This window comes from Gymnodraco acuticeps, unplaced genomic scaffold (assembly GCF_902827175.1).
Source record: "Gymnodraco acuticeps unplaced genomic scaffold, fGymAcu1.1, whole genome shotgun sequence".
Classification (NCBI taxonomy): domain Eukaryota; kingdom Metazoa; phylum Chordata; class Actinopteri; order Perciformes; family Bathydraconidae; genus Gymnodraco; species Gymnodraco acuticeps.
Genome location: NW_022990981.1, coordinates 419867 through 439956, shown reverse-complemented (window position 1 = coordinate 439956; position 20090 = coordinate 419867). Strand labels below are relative to the sequence as shown.

General features: G+C 39.7%; 1 protein-coding gene across 6 annotated transcripts in view; it reads left to right on the top strand.

Annotated features, from left to right (window-relative positions):
* Positions 1-20090, top strand: part of ect2 (epithelial cell transforming 2) — a 104643-nt gene that overhangs the window by 54351 nt on the left and 30202 nt on the right. For all 6 annotated transcript variants that reach the window (XM_034235563.1, XM_034235564.1, XM_034235562.1 and 3 more), the window contains one exon: positions 14513-14641. In XM_034235563.1, the coding sequence (XP_034091454.1) occupies positions 14513-14641 (129 nt within the window). The remainder of the gene's footprint in view (positions 1-14512; positions 14642-20090) is intronic.

Sequence of the window (20090 nt, the reverse complement as noted above, 5' to 3'; positions counted from 1 at the left end):
TCATGCTCTGAATTCGCTCTAGGACCCAACATTTCATCATACAGAATGGTACAGTGACAGGATTAAGTGATGGTCGGAAGTGTTTCTTTAACATAATTTCCCTTATTTTGTCTACCTCAGCAGTTTGTCGTTCCATGTGAAAAGACATGGGTGTTTTCTTTAAACAGAGAACAGGGATGCATTATGGTACAATCTAGTTTATAACCGGACGCTCATACAGCTCCTTCTACTGCGTGCTGTGGGATTGACTCCTCAGCTGACAGATCTGTCAGCAGCCACACAAGAGAAAATCACTGACCTCAAGTGCCGACTCTTAGCTGACCCCAGTGTATCCAATCAGGTACAGCCCTGGTTCAGACTGACAGGACTATCTTGACTGTAGTCTAGGGCTGCACGATTTTGGGAAAAAATCTAATTGCGATTTTTCTGACAAATATTGCGATTCGAATTGCGATATTTGTTTTTAAGCGACCCAACGGAAGTTTATTGTAAAATGCGGCCAGAACTCCGGTTTGGAAGGTCGTATCAACGTGCTCCCGTCTTTTTTTTATGTATTTATTGTCAAAGCATTTAATATATTCATTGCTATCGGGATGTTAAGATAAGGTGACTAATTTTTAGTTTTGCTGTCAAAATCTCATTAACATATCCAATTTTCTTCACTGTTAAAGAAAAAAGGGGGACAATTCTGGTTCAATGTAATTCTAACATTTTAACTGTTGGATACAAACAGAAGGACGATAGCTCATATATGAGACTACAAAGGTCCTGATTTTCTCTGATTGACTAGATGGGGTGTCCTGCTATCACCCTGAAGTGAAATAAGTATTTGATAATTTGACCGTTTTTTTATTTATTCTTGTATAAAAACAGAAGGACGATAGCCCAGATATGAGATTTCAAAAGTATTTTATTTTGAAACTCTACATCAGATTGTCCTGATTTTCTCTGATTGACTGGATGGGGTGTTCTGCTATCACCCTGAAGTGAAATAAGTATTTGATTGACTTCGAATGACTCTTTGATTATGGACAGTTTCCATTAAATAATAATCAAAATATAGATGGACAATAGATCTAATTTGAGATTTTAAACAGCAAACATTTTAAATTGTGCTTCAGAAAGTAATGTTATTTTAGGAGTGTTGTGAGATAATAATAATAATAAATGATATTTATTTAGCGCCTTTCAAGGGACCCAAGGTCGCTGTACATGGTGGACAAACAAAACAGACAATCAACGGGCAAACTAAAGAAATAAATAAAGGAAGCCAGGGGACCAGAAAAGGGCTAGGGCCCGAAGGCCAGGGTGAACAGGTGTGTTTTTAGTGATAATTTGAAGATGTCCAGGGAGGCAGCATTACGGATCTCGGCAGGAAGTGCATTCCAGAGGGTGGGGGCCGCAACACTGAATGCCCTGTCACCAACAGTTCGGAGGCGAGAGCGGGGGATGGAGAGCAGGCCCGTGTCTGAGGACCGCATACTCCGAGAAGGGGTATAGGGATGGAGGAGGTCCGATAAGTACTGAGATGGTGTCAACATCAATTGAAATTAGTCACCCAGTGGAAATGTCAGATATGTCTTCATAATATGAAGGTAGATATGGTGCAAAATGCGAGAGCGTGTAAAATCTGATGTGAGCACTTGCAGAAAAAAAATCTGAGCTTGTGTGCATACTTGTATAAAATATCCACGTAACTGTGAACCAAATTTACACTTACAGGGATGCAAACTTGTCACCTTTCGGCGAAATTCGCCATTTTGAATCCAAAATAGGTTGTGTGTGTGTGATTCATGTAGATCTGCAATAAAAATATTTTTGGGGTATGGGGGGGTCTGGGACCCGGAGTAATCTGCGGCCGCGATGATGGTCTAGCTTCAGTGCTCAGCTACATTACCTACGGGTGCGTTCGTTAATATTAACTGTGGTCCGGAGTCACTGTGGCACATACTGGACCGCTGGTGAACTGCTGTTAGAACGGGCCGTTCAGGTGTTCAGAGCAGGGCTCCCTGTCGGAGCGGCAGAGCGTGATGTGCACTGAAAAGTGTTTCTGTCGCAATATTATCGTTGAGCTGGCTAACTAGCATACATTTTCACTATCTGCTAACGTTAGCTTTAGCCTTTGTTTTCTAATAGTTTTTTTCATAGGCTATAAACAGAGTTGGTATAAGTATAGATCTTGTACTTGAGTAAAAGTAGAAGCACTTAGATATTGTACTAGAGTAAAAGTAGAAGTACTCAGATCTTGTACTTGATTACAAGTAGAAGTACTCAGATCTTGTTCTTGAGTAAAAGTAGAAGTACTCAGATCTTGTTCTTGAGTAAAAGTAGAAGTTCCAGAGTGTATGAATACTCTGTTACAGTAAAAGTCCTGCATTCAAAATGTTCCTCAAGTAAAAGTAGAAAAGTATTATCATCAAAATATAGTGAAAGTAGCGACAGTAAAAGTAGTCGTTGTGCAGATTGGTCCATTTCAGAATAATATATATGATATGTTTTATAATGATTGATCATGAAAGTGTTCTCAAAGCTGGTAAAGGTGCAGCTAGTTTGAATGACTTTGTATACTGCAGGGTAGGGTTGCCAGAAACTGACCATGATCAAAATCGATTATTCGGCAGCCCCCCCCCCCCCCCCCCCCCCCCCTCTTTTTACTGGCCGCTTTGTTCATCTTTAGTCGCACGTGTGAGGGAGGGTGGGGGCGGTGTGTAGCGTGTGCTCTGTCTGCTCTGCACGCAGGCTTCCTCCAAGTTTACAGTAAAACGAACTGGTGGTGTGACCAATGGCCATTTACAATTGTTAATACTATTACTATTATTAGCATTAGTCTATATTTTGGTTGAAACTAAGCCAGAAAAAAAAAAACATAAATAATAATAAAAAAACATATAAATAAAATCGATTTTTAAAAATAATATTCGATTATGGACACTGTAACGATTAATCAAATAATCGCTGGCATCCCTACTGCAGGGTAGCTTGTGGATTTACTCCAGGTGGAACTAAAGTCTGATTTAACACTTGATTAGATTTCACATCATTCACCCACATCTGTGAAGTAACTAAAGGTATTAAATACATGTAGTGGAGGAAAAGTACACAATTTCCTCTGAACTGTAGAGGAGAAGAAGAACACAGCAGCAAAACATTGAAATACTTAAATAAAGTACAAGTATCTCAAAATTGTACCCAAGTATAGTACTTGTTGAGTTTATTAATTGAGTTACTTTACACCAGTGGCTATACAGATAGAAAGACTAAGCCTTGCACAGAGGCATGAAAATACATTTTCAAAATGCTCAACAGTGCTGCCAAAAATATAAACTGACTGCTCCACAATTAAAAATAAATGCTTTTATATATTTCTATTAGATGTGACTCTTTGGCGTTTCTGTTATTACTAACTGCTGCTTTAGTTGTTCTGACTGCTAACATCCTGTTATTCCTCATTTTAAAGCCGATATTCCGTGGGGTTGGGGGGCTCGCATCCTTGTCACCTTTTTCATATCTGATGAGTTTGCATCCCTGCACGTAACTGTGAACCAAATTTACACTTGTATAAAATATCCACATAACTGTGAACCAAATTTACACTTGTATAAAATATCCACGTCACTGTGAACCAAATTTGAAGTCACAGATGAAAAAAAAAAGTTTTGTAGCTTGTAGAAAGAAAAAAAGAACTTAGTGATGAAATATTCACTTGCAGAAAAATACATCTTTTTAAAATATATTTTCCATTACAACTGCAACTTGGTTATTACAACCTCTCAAATCAGTCATTACAACTTGACGAATCTGCTCTGTGGCAGTATAAATCGACTTTTGCTACACTTCTTGCGATAAATGTGTTGCAAAAGTAATTTTCATCTGTAGATGTGGGGGGAGGGAGGGGGGTTGGAGCGAAGGGGCGGAGCTATCAGAACGACGAGGCTCGGGTCAGTCACAGCCACAGTCAAGTCGAACCGGATTACTGCGGGGCTAACGGTTCGTGTCGCTACCAGTCCGCTGACATGGCGTGTCAATCAACGGTAAGTTTGGCCCATTACTTGCCCAGTATTACTTTGAATATTATTATTGTGATTGAGGATTAAATCCGCTTTGAAGACCACCGTTTTATATCGTGCAGTTTAGCGGCAAAATAACGTCAGTTAGCCAGCTAACGCTAGCTTTGTTGAGTTTATGCTAGCTAAACAAGTAGTGGTTGTAGTCTACAGCAGTAATTAATATATTATAGCCTACTGCTTTGGCACTAACGGTTGATAACCGTTTATGAAAATAAAACCAATTGAACTGTACTGAAATAATGACACGTTTTATAATTGTCTTTGGCTCCTGCTGTGTTTTTAAAGCCTTTGTAAATTATCCATGCTATTTTTTATTTAGAACGAAGACTTCAGAATCTTAAAATCCCTTGACGTTTGTATGCAATTGTGCTAAACAAACAATTCAAGAGACAAAATGTATTTAAAGACCAATCTTTATATGAATGTGCCTCTTAATCTGGGATATTAGTTATACAGTAATAGTATTGACAATCTAAAAAAACGGAGCAACTCAACTGTCAACTTTATATTTCTTATTGTCTAAAGCATTTATTATTTTCATTTTCCCCCTCTCATATTCAGTGTGGACGGATTGAGATAGCGTGGTGTCCAGAGAGCTGCAGAGACTTCAGGGAGAAACCTCCGTGTGATGGACATCCTGTCTGTTGGTTTGGAGAGGACTGAGGGTCTTTCCTCTGCGAGGAGGAGGACCAGGCCTGATGGAGGAGCTGATACCAACTGCACAGGCCTAGTCTGTCACTCTGTTGACTAAATGTGTTTACTTATACATTTAATAGGTTTACACATTCTGTCCATATGTGCTTTTTATTTAAAACATGTTTGATTAACTTTTGGTTCACATTTCAATAAATTGTATTTGTACTCCTTTTGTCCATTATTCTTACTGAAAATGTTAGATTCCACATTCACATCTGACTGAAGATTGGCCCCATTTATTTGTGATGTTGCAAACTCTGCGGTACAAGGCACAGGTGATGTGAAGCTCATAAAGTGAGGCGAATATAAATAATCTGCTGATGGAGTGTAGATGTGGAAATAGATGCATCTCATCAGCTGACTATGTTTTTCGCCACACTTTATAAGCCTGACTATAAACACCCCTTCTCTGAGCTGCAGGCAACATCACAAACAAATGATGGTCCTGATAGACTACAAAAATATTCGGTGTGCAGATCTTTGTTTTCACAATAAAAGTAGTTTCTTAGTGAATGTCCTGTACTGGTCTTAAAATCTCATAACATCAGCTTTTAATTTTCCTCTTGGATGTTCTTCTTTACCCTCAGAGAAAGAGGAGATGCTGAGTCGTGTCTTTCAGGCATGTCCTTTCCTAACAAAAATGACAGGAAACATAAAACATATTATTGCAGAACAACTGTGTTATTTATGAAAGAGGTGTGTTTAGGGGCTGTTGATATAACTATTTTTTAATTGTAATCAGATTATGAATGAACAGTATGAAATTCATCAACATTGAAATATATTTTATTATCAAAATAATATTTAACAAAACGTAGTGCAACTGTAGAAGCTTGCTCTGTTGTCTCACTGAAAGAATAACTTTTACCACATTTTTACAGACAATATTGAGAGATAAATAGTAGCAGTTCTCACTATGTGTTAAATATCTTTGCCTTTAATACATTAAATTAGAAAGCTAACAAAATCATATTGCTTGTTAACATCTAAATGTAACCTTTTGCATGGAAAAAACCCTCAACTTCACTGATGTGTAGGTGATCTAGTATTTAGTATTGTTTAATGGAATGTATATCAGTGTATTCAAGTCAATACTTCATTTATTTAAACCAATATCTTTCTTGATTCTTTGTACAGTATGAACCAGAGATGTTCACAAGTGTTTTTTTGCAAGTCCAAGTCAAGTCTCAAGTCTTTGGTCCAAGTCAAGTCTTTGTGGGGTGAGACTTGATCAAGTCTCAAGTCTTTGGTCACAAGTCCAAGTCAAGTCTCAAGTCTCTAAAAAATAAAAGTCTCATGTCTCTTCTGGTTGTAATAAGCCTTCTATTGTCTGCTGCTATCCAGTCTGTTAAGAATACTGCACAGCTATATCTAAGAAATTCAAAGCATTTACTGTATTATTATCACTCCTATATCTATTAGCATACAGTATCAGTACTGATTAGTTGTTTGTTATATGATCACTTTAAACAGGCTATTGCAATGCAATATGAGGAAAAACATCACACTTTAGCTAAATGCAAACAACTTATAAGCAAAACACTTCAGAATCAGAAATCAGTATCACAAATACTTTATTAATCCCCCGCAGGGAAACTGTGTTAAAAGTACTTAAAAGTAAACATTTGTTCTGTGCTATTTGCAACTAAAAAACTATTGCTGCAATATTATCTGAAATATACTGAACTGGTGATATTAAAACATGACCTGTTCCAAAATAGATATCTACCATTAACACCATTTACCGGCCAAATGCTGGTAAATCATGCAAGTGGCTGGTACTGTATGTTGCATGTACCAGCCAAAAATAACTGGCAATCTATTGAGTGGCTGGTAACATTTCAACATTCACTAGGCTAGCCATTTGGCCAGTGGACAAAAATGTTCAAATTTGACCTCTGCAACCGTATTGTTTAATTACACTGGGTCTCTAATTACATCTTTTAAGTCTACTATAAATAAACATATTCCTCTATCCTCTCACTCAAACCCAGTGTAATGGTAACCTGATAAACCTGTAACATTAACGTTACGTGGTCAACAATACACCTGTAACCTGCCTATAAACCGACAGATGTATTTATATATGTAACTATGTATTTTTCTACGTTTAACGTTAGCCAGTAGATGGTGGCAGCGGAACGTAATGATTAATGTTACCGACCTTTTTTATGTCATGTCAAGAGTTGGATGTCAACGCCACTCAACGCAAACAAGTGTGACAAGCAAACATTCACTCATCTTTTCAAATATTCAGTTACAAAGCTAGTAGCAAGCTAAGTTAACATTACATAGCTGATGCTGAGCTAAACATGTTTGCTAACCGTCCATATGCGTTAATGTGACTGACCTCTCCGGGTGAGTTTTCAAGTGCCTGATGAAATTTGACGTTGTTGCACCAGCATCCTTGATTTTAATATTGCAGACTTTGCAGTGTGCGCTCCTTTTGTTGGTGCCGCCGGCGTTTTGTTCGAAGTTTTTATAGTTGAACCTAATTACAAGCGGTACAGCTGCAGGTGTGCCGCCGGTCGCCATGGTGTTACCATGATGTTAATGTTAATGTTAAAGGTGGGGTAGGTACATTTGAGAAACCGGGTCGAGATACACTTTTTGTTATATTCCATGGAATGCTCTTAACATCCCGATAGCCGGCCCGGCTAAAGTAACTGGATGGCCTACCTGCCTTTCAGCCTTCCATCGGGGCACAAAATTATCTCGTGCCCTCATTGGTCATGTGCGCGTTCGTGTGTGTTGGAGGAGGGGCTCTGTGAGGAAGTGGCAGATTTTCTCCGGTTGTGTATTTTCAAATTCTAGCGATCTCGAGCCGGTTTCTCAAACTTACCTACCCCACCTTTAATACGCCAAAAATAGAAAACACAATGATTGTTCACGAGTCCCAAAACACGAGTCCAAGTCGAGTCCGAAGTCTTTTGAGCAGGAGTCCAAGTCAAGTATGAAGTCTCTGTGTGTGCGACTTAAGTGCGACTCGAGTCTGAGTCACAGACTCAAGTCCCCATCTCTGGTATGAACAAATAGTATGTGCTGAAGTTCACTGCTGTGAGGAGTCCAGTTCTGTCTCTCACTCTCTGGTCCAGCCTGTCTGCATCACCTGGACACCTTAAACAAACAGATATATATGTAAAGTACCATGTGTACAAACAATATAACTTATTCTCTTCTGTTTAACATGTTGGATTGTGTATTGTCCGAGTCAGGGTCCTTTTTTATTTTACTCTAACTTTGGAAGTTGTGTTACCAATGCTTACTGTTTATTTGATATCAATTTGGTAATGCAATTAATAAAAACAACAAGGTTTGGGTTCGTTCTTCAGATATGACTCACGTTAACGTGTAAGCTCAATAATGAACTCCAGCTCAACCAACCATATTGTAATATCCCAGTAATCATCTTGAAATATGACATTAACCTGTTAAACCCCAAGGTCCCCCTCGGCGGGGACCCTGTTTTTTTTTTTCACGACACTGTGTCTTAGGTTCTTAAATATTAAGATCCCCTAAGACACAGTGTCCCGTTAATCTGGTATAACACATTAATAGGTTCTTAAATATTAAGATCCCCTATTAATGTGTTATACCAGATTAACGGGAATAATCTCAGCTAACTGACGATACAAACCATTTTTACCAAAACAAAACACAAGTCTCATAAGAAGCATCTAAATGACCCCTTAGTGAAAAATGCTAACGGACATTGGCACAGAACTCAAGATAAAAGTACCCTTATTACTTATCGTAGCTGCACATACAAGATATCCGATTAAAGCTGAGGTTCAACAGATTATTTAGGTATATAGTATCATCACTGAGTGATCCGGACTCGCTACAGGGGAAGCAAATACAGACATCACAACACGTACCTTTACGGAGCTTCTAGGGAGATCGTCTCACCGTAGCTGTCAATCTGATCAAAAGACGTGTTCAATGGCATTAAAACCAGAAAAAACGCGGCTGAATCGGTTAATCCATAGGTATTTAACGTCTCTGTATAAAAAAAATGATTTCATTTATAATCCATAATTCCATTTTTATGTAAAAATCGGAGAGCAAATGTTAGCTGCTAATGGTAGCCACCAGAGTGGCTGCTGCTTCCGGTCTAGGCAATGCGGCAGTCTCTGAGAAAAATCTCAGTCTATGTGGGAGTTCCCCTCGATTCCATTGGCTCTGACGGTCAGAAAGAGATGTCACATGTCAAAATCCAGCAAGGGGGGCCAGAGATATGGAAAATCCACCCAAATGGCCCCAGAAGAGGGTTTTTTGTGCTAAATCTGTCTAAAAAGGTCAAATATCACTTGTTTTGCATCAATCTTGATACAGGGTACTTATTATATGTTGTACTTTGTATTCCTAAAGCTTTTAGTCTACTAACCCATCATCCAAGGTTAGTTTTCACTATAAGTACAAAATATTTTTTGGACGGACACTATAATTTACAGTTTTTTACCATGTTCAATCTGAATTTTCTTTAAAATAAAAAAAACATCTATATTGAATCTGACTTTTCTACATCCAACTCACAGGTTTATTATTACTTTGAGAAAAAAGATTATTAATTTAACCCTTTTTAGAAGGGAAGATATGGTAATTTGTTCTGGGAATGTAATTTTCGAGCCTGAAACCTGAAAAACAGGCTCGGGATTTAACAGGTTGATAATTGTAATATACACACATCTTATTGTGAGGATGATTTCACATACACTACTTCGACGTTAGCTAAATAGAAAATAGCATGGATAATTTACAAAGGCTTTAAAAACACAGCAGGAGCCCAAGACAATTATAAAACTTGTCATTATTTCAGCACAGTTCAATTGGTTTTATTTTCATAAACGGTTATCAACCGTTAGTGCCAAAGCAGTAGGCTATAATATATTAATTACTGCTGTAGACTACAACCACTACTTGTTTAGCTAGCATAACCTCAACAAAGCTAGCGTTAGCTGGCTAACTGATGTTATTTTGCCGCTAAACTGCACGATATAAAACGGTGGTCTTCAAAGCGGATTTAATCCTCAATCACAATAATAATATTCAAAGTAATACTGGGCAAGTAATGGGCCAAACTTACCGTTGATTGACGCGCCATGTCAGCGGACTGGTAGCGACACGAACCGTTAGCCCCTCAGTCATCCGGTTCGACCTGACTGTGGCTGTGACTGTGTGACTGACCGACCCTCGTCGTTCTGATAGCGCCGACCCTTCGCTCCAACCCCCCTCCCTCCAACCCCCCTCCCTCCCCCCACATCTACAGGTGAAAATTACTTTTGTGACACATTTATCGCAAGAAGTGTAGCAAAAGTCAAGGCCGCAGATTCGTCGATTTATACTGTCACAGAGCAGATTCGTCAAGTTGTAATGACTGATTTGAGAGGTTGTAATAACCAAGTTGCAGTTGTAATGGAAAATATATATATTTTTAAATATGTATTTTTCTGCAAGTGAACATTTCATCACTAAGTTCCTTTTTTTTTCTACAAGCTACAACACTTTATTTCTTCTGTGACTTCAAATTTGGTTCACAGTTACGTGGATATTTTTTACAAGTGTACATGTGGTTCACAGTTACGTGGATATTTTTTACAAGTGTACATTTGGTTCACAGTTATGTGGATATTTTATACAAGTGTAAATGTATGCGCACACAAGCTCAGATTTTTTTTCTGCAAGTGCTCACATCAGGTTTTACACCCTCTCACATTTTGCACCATATCTACCTTCATACATAACTGTATCCTTACATTTTACATTCACTCAGTTATAATGTGGTAGTTATACGTAGTTTGTTTTAAATTATTATTGATCACATTATATAGTACATATTTCTTAATTTAAACTCCAGTATATATGAATATGTTTGGTGTGTTTTTTAGGTATATTTGTTATTGACAGAGTAAACGCTTTTATTTTGAAGGCAGTTTTTACAGGCCTCTACCGTAATGCATAGGATATTCGCGCACCGCAATACAACGTGCGGGCTGGCTTGACTGTTTTTTCCGAAGTGGGGGCTGGCTTGACCACAGTCTGTAGTGTTTACCCAGTGTTTCCTGACATGAAACGTTTTATTTCACGTTGCTATGTGTTTTTAACGTATATTAAAAAACGGGGACAGGGCAATACAAACGGGGACTGTCCCCGGAAAACGGGGACGTCTGGTCACCCTATGTTAAGATTCCATGGAATATAACAAAGGATTTCTGAAATAAATTACATATTCCACCTTTTAAAAGGCAAAGAAAGCGGAGGAATCGGCACAAGAGACATGTATCACAGACCATTGGACATCAGTAAAAAATATCACTTTCTTGGTATAAAGACGAAACAGCACTTGTTATTCAGGTGTGGTGAAAACAGAGAAAAGGCATTTTGTTGAACCATGCGTTTTTTTAAATTAATTTAATTAAAGTTGCACAGGAGTGGGCAAGAGCGGACAGGGTCGCTGTAGGAACAGATAGTGCTTGCAATAGGATAGCAGCAGAGATAATATGCCTTGTCTGTGTTAGACCAGTTGTTCTCAACTGGTGGGTCGCGACCCACTTTTGGGTCGTGGACCCATTTCGAGTGGGTCGCAGATGTGTGAGTGAAGAGAAAAAAAGTATTTTTTTACTTTTATTTTAAAGGCACGATTTTCTAACAATGTGCGTTGGACTGGAAGTACCGGAGATCAAAGAATCTCCTGGGGGAGTCTGAGAATCCCCCCAGACCCCCCTGCTGCGGTTGGGTTTTCAGCATGTGTTATACAGTTCAGCTTTGATTCCATCATCTTATTAAACCTTTTTTAAAAGCATACTTTAGTTCTGTGAAGGGATATGAGGGATATATGCACTGTACTTCACTTTAATTAATATTGTATGCTGAAAAGCGTATGTATTACAGCATGATTTTTTTGTTGAATGGATTTGAGTGGTTCAAATTTCGGGTCACGATTTATTGACAAAGGAAAAAGTGGGTCCCGAGGCCTGACCAGTTGAGAACCACTGTGTTAGACAGAGGGAAATCACAGCGGCTTTCTGTGTCAACGGCTTTGTTGTAGCTTTAGCTAAGTGTAAGAAAATGGTCGACTTCATGCCAAAAATTCCGGAATCATGTTATAATTAAATAAAAAGCCTTCTGATTTCTCTTACTAATTTGTCATGCATTTCTTTATTACAACACCACACATGTTTGAGTTATTGTTTTAAAGTAGTATTTCAACTTGAGATTGATCATTACAAATCACAGATTATTATTGTGATTAATGCAATAACATTTGTAATTCAATTGACAGCACTACAAATTACAGAGAACAACAACATAGTATGTTAATACATTTTAGACTGTCAGTCCTTCTACCAATTTTTTTTGTCTTACTTTTACAAAGGTAATTTTATTTATGGTTTGCAGAGTCTTGGTTTTACTAACGGCCACATATGTAGAGGTCAACAGTTGTCAGCTTTTCAAGAATTAGGTCTGCATTTATTCATTATCTACGTGACTACTGCTCAACCCAGATAATAATAAAAGCACTACAGATGGCAAGATATTTTGCCTCTTATAAGAAAAACGTGACAGATACTGAACATTTTCAGTACATTTCACAAAAGCTAATAGCAGAAGGTAAGATAGCAGTAAAACGTGTTTTTAAAAGGCACAGAAACATTACAAGGCTACATTTGTTCTCCCTGACGGTCATTACATGGCGTCAGGTCTTTTATTGCATTCCTGACTTTTCAAATACTTCTGTGATAAAACAAAAATGACAACAGTTTTTCAAACTCAAATGACAAGAATTTAAATTTCACCCCAGATTTAAAAAAACGGACAAAAAAATCGAACAGTAAAGTCTTAATGCACACCTGATAAAGTGGCTTGCATAAATTGTCAATTTAGTGTGATCAAGATTTTGTGGTATCGACAAGTTTGTTTTATTTTTGGTAACAAAAAATGCCAAGATATGTTTGTGGTATTTTAGAAACAATATCACTATTAAAAATGTAGTTAAGCAGAGAGCACTGTCCAAGTAATTTTCCACGTCCAAGAAAAGATAATATGCAGTGAGCCAGTCCTTATAACGAAAAGAACCATGCCATATTGTCCTGCCTATTACACAGCTTCTGACTAAATAAATCAATACATTGACATAGCACATTTCTGCCTCCTAATTGTCCAGGTCTGTTCACATTTTCTTTCCCATTAATAAGCCTTCAAACATGACCAGAGCCCATACTATGGATGGGTATCGTTACGATTTTAACGGTGCTACTACTCTTACCGATACTGCTTATCAATCTTATTTTATGTATAGAGTGGATTCTGGGCTCCTAGCACACATAACATCCCTACTAAAGTACTGTGCTTAAGTACATTTTGGGATACTTGTACTTTACTGAAGTATTTCAAGTTTTGCTACTTTGAACTTCAACTTCACTACAATTCAGAGGTAAATATGCTACGTGTATTCGTTTATGGTACTATATTTATTTAATACCTTTGCAGATTTGGATTACTGATGTGAAATATAATCAAGTGTTAAATCAGACTTTAGTTCCACCTGGAGTAAATTCACAAGCTACCCTGCAGTATACAAAGTCATTCAAACTAGCTGCACCTTTACCAGCTTTGATAACACTTCTCAATCATTATAAAAAATATCATATATATTATTCTGAAATGGACCAATCTGCACAATGACTACTTTGATGCTGATACTTTTGTACTTTTACTTCAGTAACATTTTGAATGCAGGACTTTTAATTCTAACAGAGTATTCCTACACTCTGGTACTTCTATATCACTCAAGTACAAGATCTGAGTACTGCTCCCACCTTACACGTTATTGGGCGTACAGAGCTTCAAGTTATGGCAGTCGCAAACTGGTCATTTCTCCCCCCCCCGCACACACAGAGAGAGATCGCTCTTATGGAGTGAAGAGGGCAAAAATAATGACATTGCAAATTGGTTGGACAAAATGTGCAAGATAACGTTTATGTCGAAATAATAAATATATTTATTTGTAATTGCTCCAGTACCGATAACATGAGAGCTTATAGACACCACGATCTTTAAAGAAGTAGCCCCGGGGCCCACTTAATACCGGGTTTAGTTACCAGTCCCTAGCCCAAACCGTGGCCGTTTCGCAATGTCGAGTAAACCTGCTGCAGAGCCACTATTTCAAGTATACTACGTCATCGAGTGGTGCCGAAGGAATGCATGTTAAATGCCCAGCATTCGGTGCCACTCGATGACGTAGTATACTTGAAATAGTGGCACTGCAGCAGGTATACTCGACATTGAGAAACGGCCCATGTTCCCTTTGGTGTATACTTCCTGTTTGTCTTCTGCTGTTCCCTTTAGCTTTCACTTCCTGTCTGTCTTCCTCTGCTGTTCCCTTCGGTGTTTACTTCCTGTCTGTCTTCTGATGTTTCATTTAGTGTTTGCTTCCGGTTTGTCTTCTGCTGATTTCTCTGGCGTCCAGCTCTATTTGTTTTGTAACCCGTTGACTTTTCTTTCACTGTATTCTTGTTCTTCTCTTTTTCTTTACCTTGCTTAGGACGGTTTAGCTAGCATAAATACGTTTTGTGTTCTTCACAAATATAAAAAAATTAATATTCAAAAAGTATCCCAGTTTTGGCCACAACTGATGGTTAATTGATCTAAATGGATAAATTGACCATCAGAATCCAGTATTCAACTAACCCGTCGAATATTTAAATACAATACGCATTGCTAATATTCTGTGTGTATCTGTGTTCTAGGTGACGAGGGCATTTTCCTTCACTAAGACCCCCAAGCGTGTGATCCAGAGGGCGTTCATGGCCAACAACACTCCTGATGAGAAAAGGCTGAGTTGTGAAAACCGCATCGGCAGCAGCGCCACTCTGGCTGTAAGTATTTCTGTTACATGAACGATAAGACACGATGCTCTCTCATGTCCAAGTTCATAGTGATTGAAAGTCTTCTTTAATTTCCTTTTTCTTTTATGATCAACATCATAACACAATTATTAGAAGGTTTTAATCTATTCGAAGTATCTTTCCGTATATCTGTTCCTAACTTAATTTCTACTCTTTCTATCTTTGCTGAGAAACCAGGCGATTGATCACTCGGTCAATCGATGATGAACCAGCTTTTAGTGAGTCTTGGTTGTTTTGATCCGGCTTAATAAAAAGAAGGAAAAAGGCTTGTGCGCTTAAGCATTTCAGGACTGTTATTTATTTGTTATTTTAGCAATTTACATCCTTTTTTTCATACTTTTCTAAATACTGTAGGTTAACCTGTTACGCCCTGAGCCTGTTTTTCAGGCCTCAGGCTAGAAAATTACATTCCCAGAACAAATTACTATAACTTCACTTATAAAAGGGGTAAATGAATAATATTTTTTCTCAAAGCAATGATAAACCTGTGAGTTGAATGTAGAAAAGTCAGAATCAATATAACATTTTTTTATTTTAAAGTAAGTTCAGATTGAACATAGTAAAAAAAAAAAATTAAATTATAGTGTCCGTCCAAAAAAAAAAACATTACTCAGTGAAAACCACCCTTGAATGATGGGATAGTAGACTAAAAGCTTTAGGAATCCAAACTATAACATATAAGTACCCTGTATCAAAATTGATGCAAAACAAGTGACATTTGACCTTTTTAGAGAGATTTAGAAGAAATAAACCACTTCTTGGGTCATTTGGGTGCATTTTCCACATCTCTAGCCCCCCTCGGTCGATTTTGATGACACCAATTTTGAACCGTTAGAGCCAATAGAATCGATGGGAAGTTCCTAAAATCCATCTAAACATTACCCATTGGTGAATGAGTGATGTGTAGCCAGAATGCCCAAAACCGGAAGCTGGGTTGTAGCTATAATAGTGCTAATAACAGCTAATATGAAATCTCAGTTTTTGACAAAAATGGAATGATGTTATATCAGTAATAATTTAAAAGTGACACAGAGACATTGGATTAACCTTCAGCAGCATTCTATGCGTTTTAATGCCATTGAACACAACTTTTGATCAGAAAACAGCAACGATAAGACTTATTTTCCCGTAAAGTCCCGTAAAGCTACGTTGTGTGATGTCTGGGTTTGCTTCCCCTGCCGTGAGTTTTGATCGCTCAGTGATGATACTTATACCCCTAGAATCTGTGGAATCTCAGCTTGCTAGCTGGTATATTGTTTGTAATAAAGTATTTCTACCGTGAGTTCTGTGCTAAGTGCGTTAGCATTTTTTCGCTTATTGCTAATTAAGAGGCTCGGCGTTAGAGTTGTGTTTTGTTTAACTAAAAATTGTTCATATCGTCAGTTAGCTGAGTTTCTTCCCGTTAAGTGGGTATGACACATTAATAGGTTGTTAAATATTAAGAAGCCCTGAGACTAGGGCTGCTCGATTATGGCAAAAATCATAATCTCGATTATTTGGGTCAATAATTGTAATTGCGATTATTAAATGCAATTATTCATTGACTTTGAAAACATTCATTTATTGTACTTTAAAACAAATACAAATAATAATGTGAACTTTTTAACTGTTGAATAATACGTTCAAGATAATCAACTGAAAAACCAATATATAATAAATTATAATAATAATAATAAATGATATTTATATAGCGCCTTTCAAGGGACCCAAGGTCGCTGTACATGGTGGACAAACAAAACAAACAGACAATCAACGGGCAAACCAAAGAAATAAATAAAGGAAGCCAGGGGACCAGAAAAGGGCTAGGGCCCGAAGGCCAGGGTGAACAGGTGTGTTTTTAGTGATAATTTGAAGATGTCCAGGGAGGCAGCATTACGGATCTCGGCAGGAAGTGCATTCCAGAGGGTGGGGGCCGCAACACTGAATGCCCTGTCACCAACAGTTCGGAGGCGAGAGCGGGGGATGGAGAGCAGGCCCGTGTCTGAGGACCGCAGACTCCGAGAAGGGGTGTAGGGATGAAGCAGGTCCGATAAGTACTGGGGGGCGAGGGTATGGAGGGACTTGTACATGAGGATGAGTGTTTTGTATTGAATCCGGGACTTGACCGGCAGCCAATGTAGGTGGATGAGGGTGGGGGTGATATGGTGCCATGGCTTGGTGTGGGTGAGAAGCCTGGCGGCAGAGTTCTGGACATAATGGAGGATATCCAGGGTTTTGCTGGGAGCCCCGGACAAGACTCCATTGCAATAGTCCAGACGGGATGTAATGAAGGCGTGTACCAGGGTTTCTGCCACAGAGTCAGAGAGAGAAGGCCGGATTCTGGCAATGTTTTTTAGGTGGTAGAAGGCGGATTTGGTGACAGATTTGACATGCGCCTGGAAAGAGAGGGTGGTGTCCAGGATGACTCCCAGGTTGCGGACTTCAGTGGACGGGGAGATAGAGCAGCCGTCAATGGAGAGAAGCAGGTCTCCAACCTTCTGGAGCTGCGTCTTGGGAGCCACAATCATGAGCTCTGTTTTATTGCTGTTGATTTTGAGCAGGTTTGATGACATCCAGTTTTTTATGTCCTGTAGGCAGTTGACAAAGGATTGAGGGGGGAGCTGAGTGGACGGTTTGGTGGAGAGATAGAGCTGTGTGTCATCAGCATAAGAGTGAAAGCTGAGACCATGTTCGCGGATGATTTGACCAAGTGGGAGCATGTAGATATTGAATAGGAGGGGTCCAAGCACAGAGCCTTGAGGTACACCTTGGTTGACTGGGCGGGAGGGAAGCTGCAGTCACTGATGGTGACAAAGTTTTTCCTGTTAGACAGGTAGGACTCGAACCAGGCAAGAGCTGTGTCACTGAGGCCAAGGTAGTCAGACAGGTGGCTGAGGAGGATGGAATGGGATATGGTATCGAAGGCTGCTGAGAGGTCCAGGAGGATGAGAATGCTGATGAGGCCAGAATCAGATGCGATGAGGAGGTCGTTTGTGATTTTGATGAGGGCAGTCTCAGTACTGTGATATGGTCTGAAGCCAGACTGGAGGGGTTCGTAGAGCTCATGCAGTGACATGTGGTGTTGCAGTTGTGCGGCAACTGCTTTTTCCAGGATCTTGCTCACGAATGGGAGGTTTGAGATCGGCCGGTGGTTGTTGAGGTCCTCCGGGTCCAAGCCAGGCTTCTTCAGGATTGGAGAGACTGAGGCAGTTTTGAGGCAGGGTGGGACTGTGCCAGAAGACAGGGACAAGTTCACAATGTCAACAATGATGGGGCAGATGGTGGATAGAGCTGCCTTGACCAAGGCTGTGGGCATGGGGTCAAGAGAGCAGGTCGATGTCTTGGCCTTAGTAACCAGCTTGGTAATTTGGATGACATCCACTGGGGAGAAGGTGGAGAGGCAACACCTAGGTGGACGAGTAATACCTTGTGGCTGGGGTGCGGTTGAAGTAGGTGGGGGGCCAGGCACCAGAAGCTGCTGGTGGATGGAATCAACTTTTGCCTGGAAGAAATCCAGAAACTTCGAGCAGAGATCAAGAGCACCTGGGGGATGGGGGGGATCAAGGGGGTGGAGAAGCCGGTTTATGGTTGAGAACAGCATTCTCGGTTGGGATTGTTGGATGTGTTATGGAAATCTAAGACCCAACACACTGGAGAGTACAAGTCAGAGTGATCAAAAACAAATAAATGGTGAATCAGACGGAGTTGTCTTTCTGGTTATTTATTTGAAGCTTCAAATACATAGATACAATACAAAATAAAGACACAGGTTCTACAGAGTATATGATAGTCTGCAGGAGTGTGCGCAGATATAATAGGAAAGCAAAGCTTATATACAGCAAAGGGTGGGAAGTGCAGAAATCTGTCTTCACACGGTCATATTGTTATTAGACACCTGGCCTTGAGCTGTAGAAGTTCTCGTGTGACTTTGTGTGAGTCTCAACCCAGTAGCCAAAACAGCTCTGTGGCCTTGAAGCTCTTGGGAATAAACCCACAGTAGAGTAGATAGAAGAAAACAGCACATCTCAGGAAATGAGAAGCATTTGGTTTAAAACATATAAGGATATAATAAAAATTTCCACGACATTCTCCCCTTTTGATCATACTTGATCAATAAAAAACCAAATGACAGGATAGACTGATATAACACATCAATGAATACACTCCATCGCTGGTTTAAGTAAACACATCACAAATATATCATAGAAAACAGGCTGTTTTTGTGGAGGACAGACTCCAATATAATGTAAGTATAAGAGGAGAGTATACTCGATTCACATGATTATATTGACTATATTGTAGTGTCGGAATCAGACTCTTCTGATTCTAGCTGGTCTATCTCACATTGGCGCAAAGGATTGTCGTGTAATGGAATAGCAGTATACTGAACGAAAGCTGAGGATACTATGCTGGAAACGCACTTCTTCAGTATTGGGATAATCATAACGGGTACAACTGATTAATAGGCCGAAAATGATCGTCAGGGTTGTAACTATCCTAGCCAGCCATGCTTCCCACCCGCCCGATGTAAGTCAGGACCACCAGTCCCAGCCACCTGCGTTGGATATGTCATCCGCTTTCATGTCGGCTAACAGGTTGTTAAGATGCAGCACGGTGTCAGTGATGGTCTTGGTGGTGTCGGGAATGTAAGTGCAACAGGAGTCACCGATCATATGACACAGGTCAAGAGCAAATTGGTGCTGCATGAGCATGTTCCTAGAGGCTATTATGAATGGGGGCAATGCCTGGAAGCCCTGCGTCGTCTCGTAAGTGAGGTTCTCTAGCCGAACGTGTAAGGTATCTATGTTATGGGCATTGTTTACTGTACCCCACCATGGGAACAGGCCGCCAAATAATTTAGCTCCAGCGGACGTCAGATCTCTTTTTACCTTGTGGTGGTCGTGGTGTTGGAACTCTGGGTAATGATGTGTCGTGTACATTAAGGACGTGAGGACAGTGACTGCTGGATTCAAATCCACTAGAGTGCATGTACCTATCCAGAGGGGAGCCAGAACTTGATAGAGCAGGGAATGCTACGTTAGAAAGGATTCTTCCAGGCGCACCGACTATGCGACAATACGAAATATTGTAAGCACCGTAACTGCACGTGTTCCGTAGGATACGAGTACAACCAGTAGTAGTGCCTAGGAAAAAATAAGGTGGTGTAAGAGACGTTTTGTGGTACACTCTGGATGCAGAGGCTGTGTTTCATCCCTCTCAAATGGCTGGGGTGCACATGGCTGGGGTGCACATGGCTGACGAGTTGGTATCAACCCGTCGATTTTGGCTGACATGCTGTGTGCTGACCATGGATACATAAAATATAGGACTAGTCCTAACACAACTATCATGACAAGTATGGAGTGGAACCATTTTATGATTGTCCAGGCTCTCCAGTAGTATCCACATTGCTCACGGTTGCGTTGTCGCCTTTCCAGGC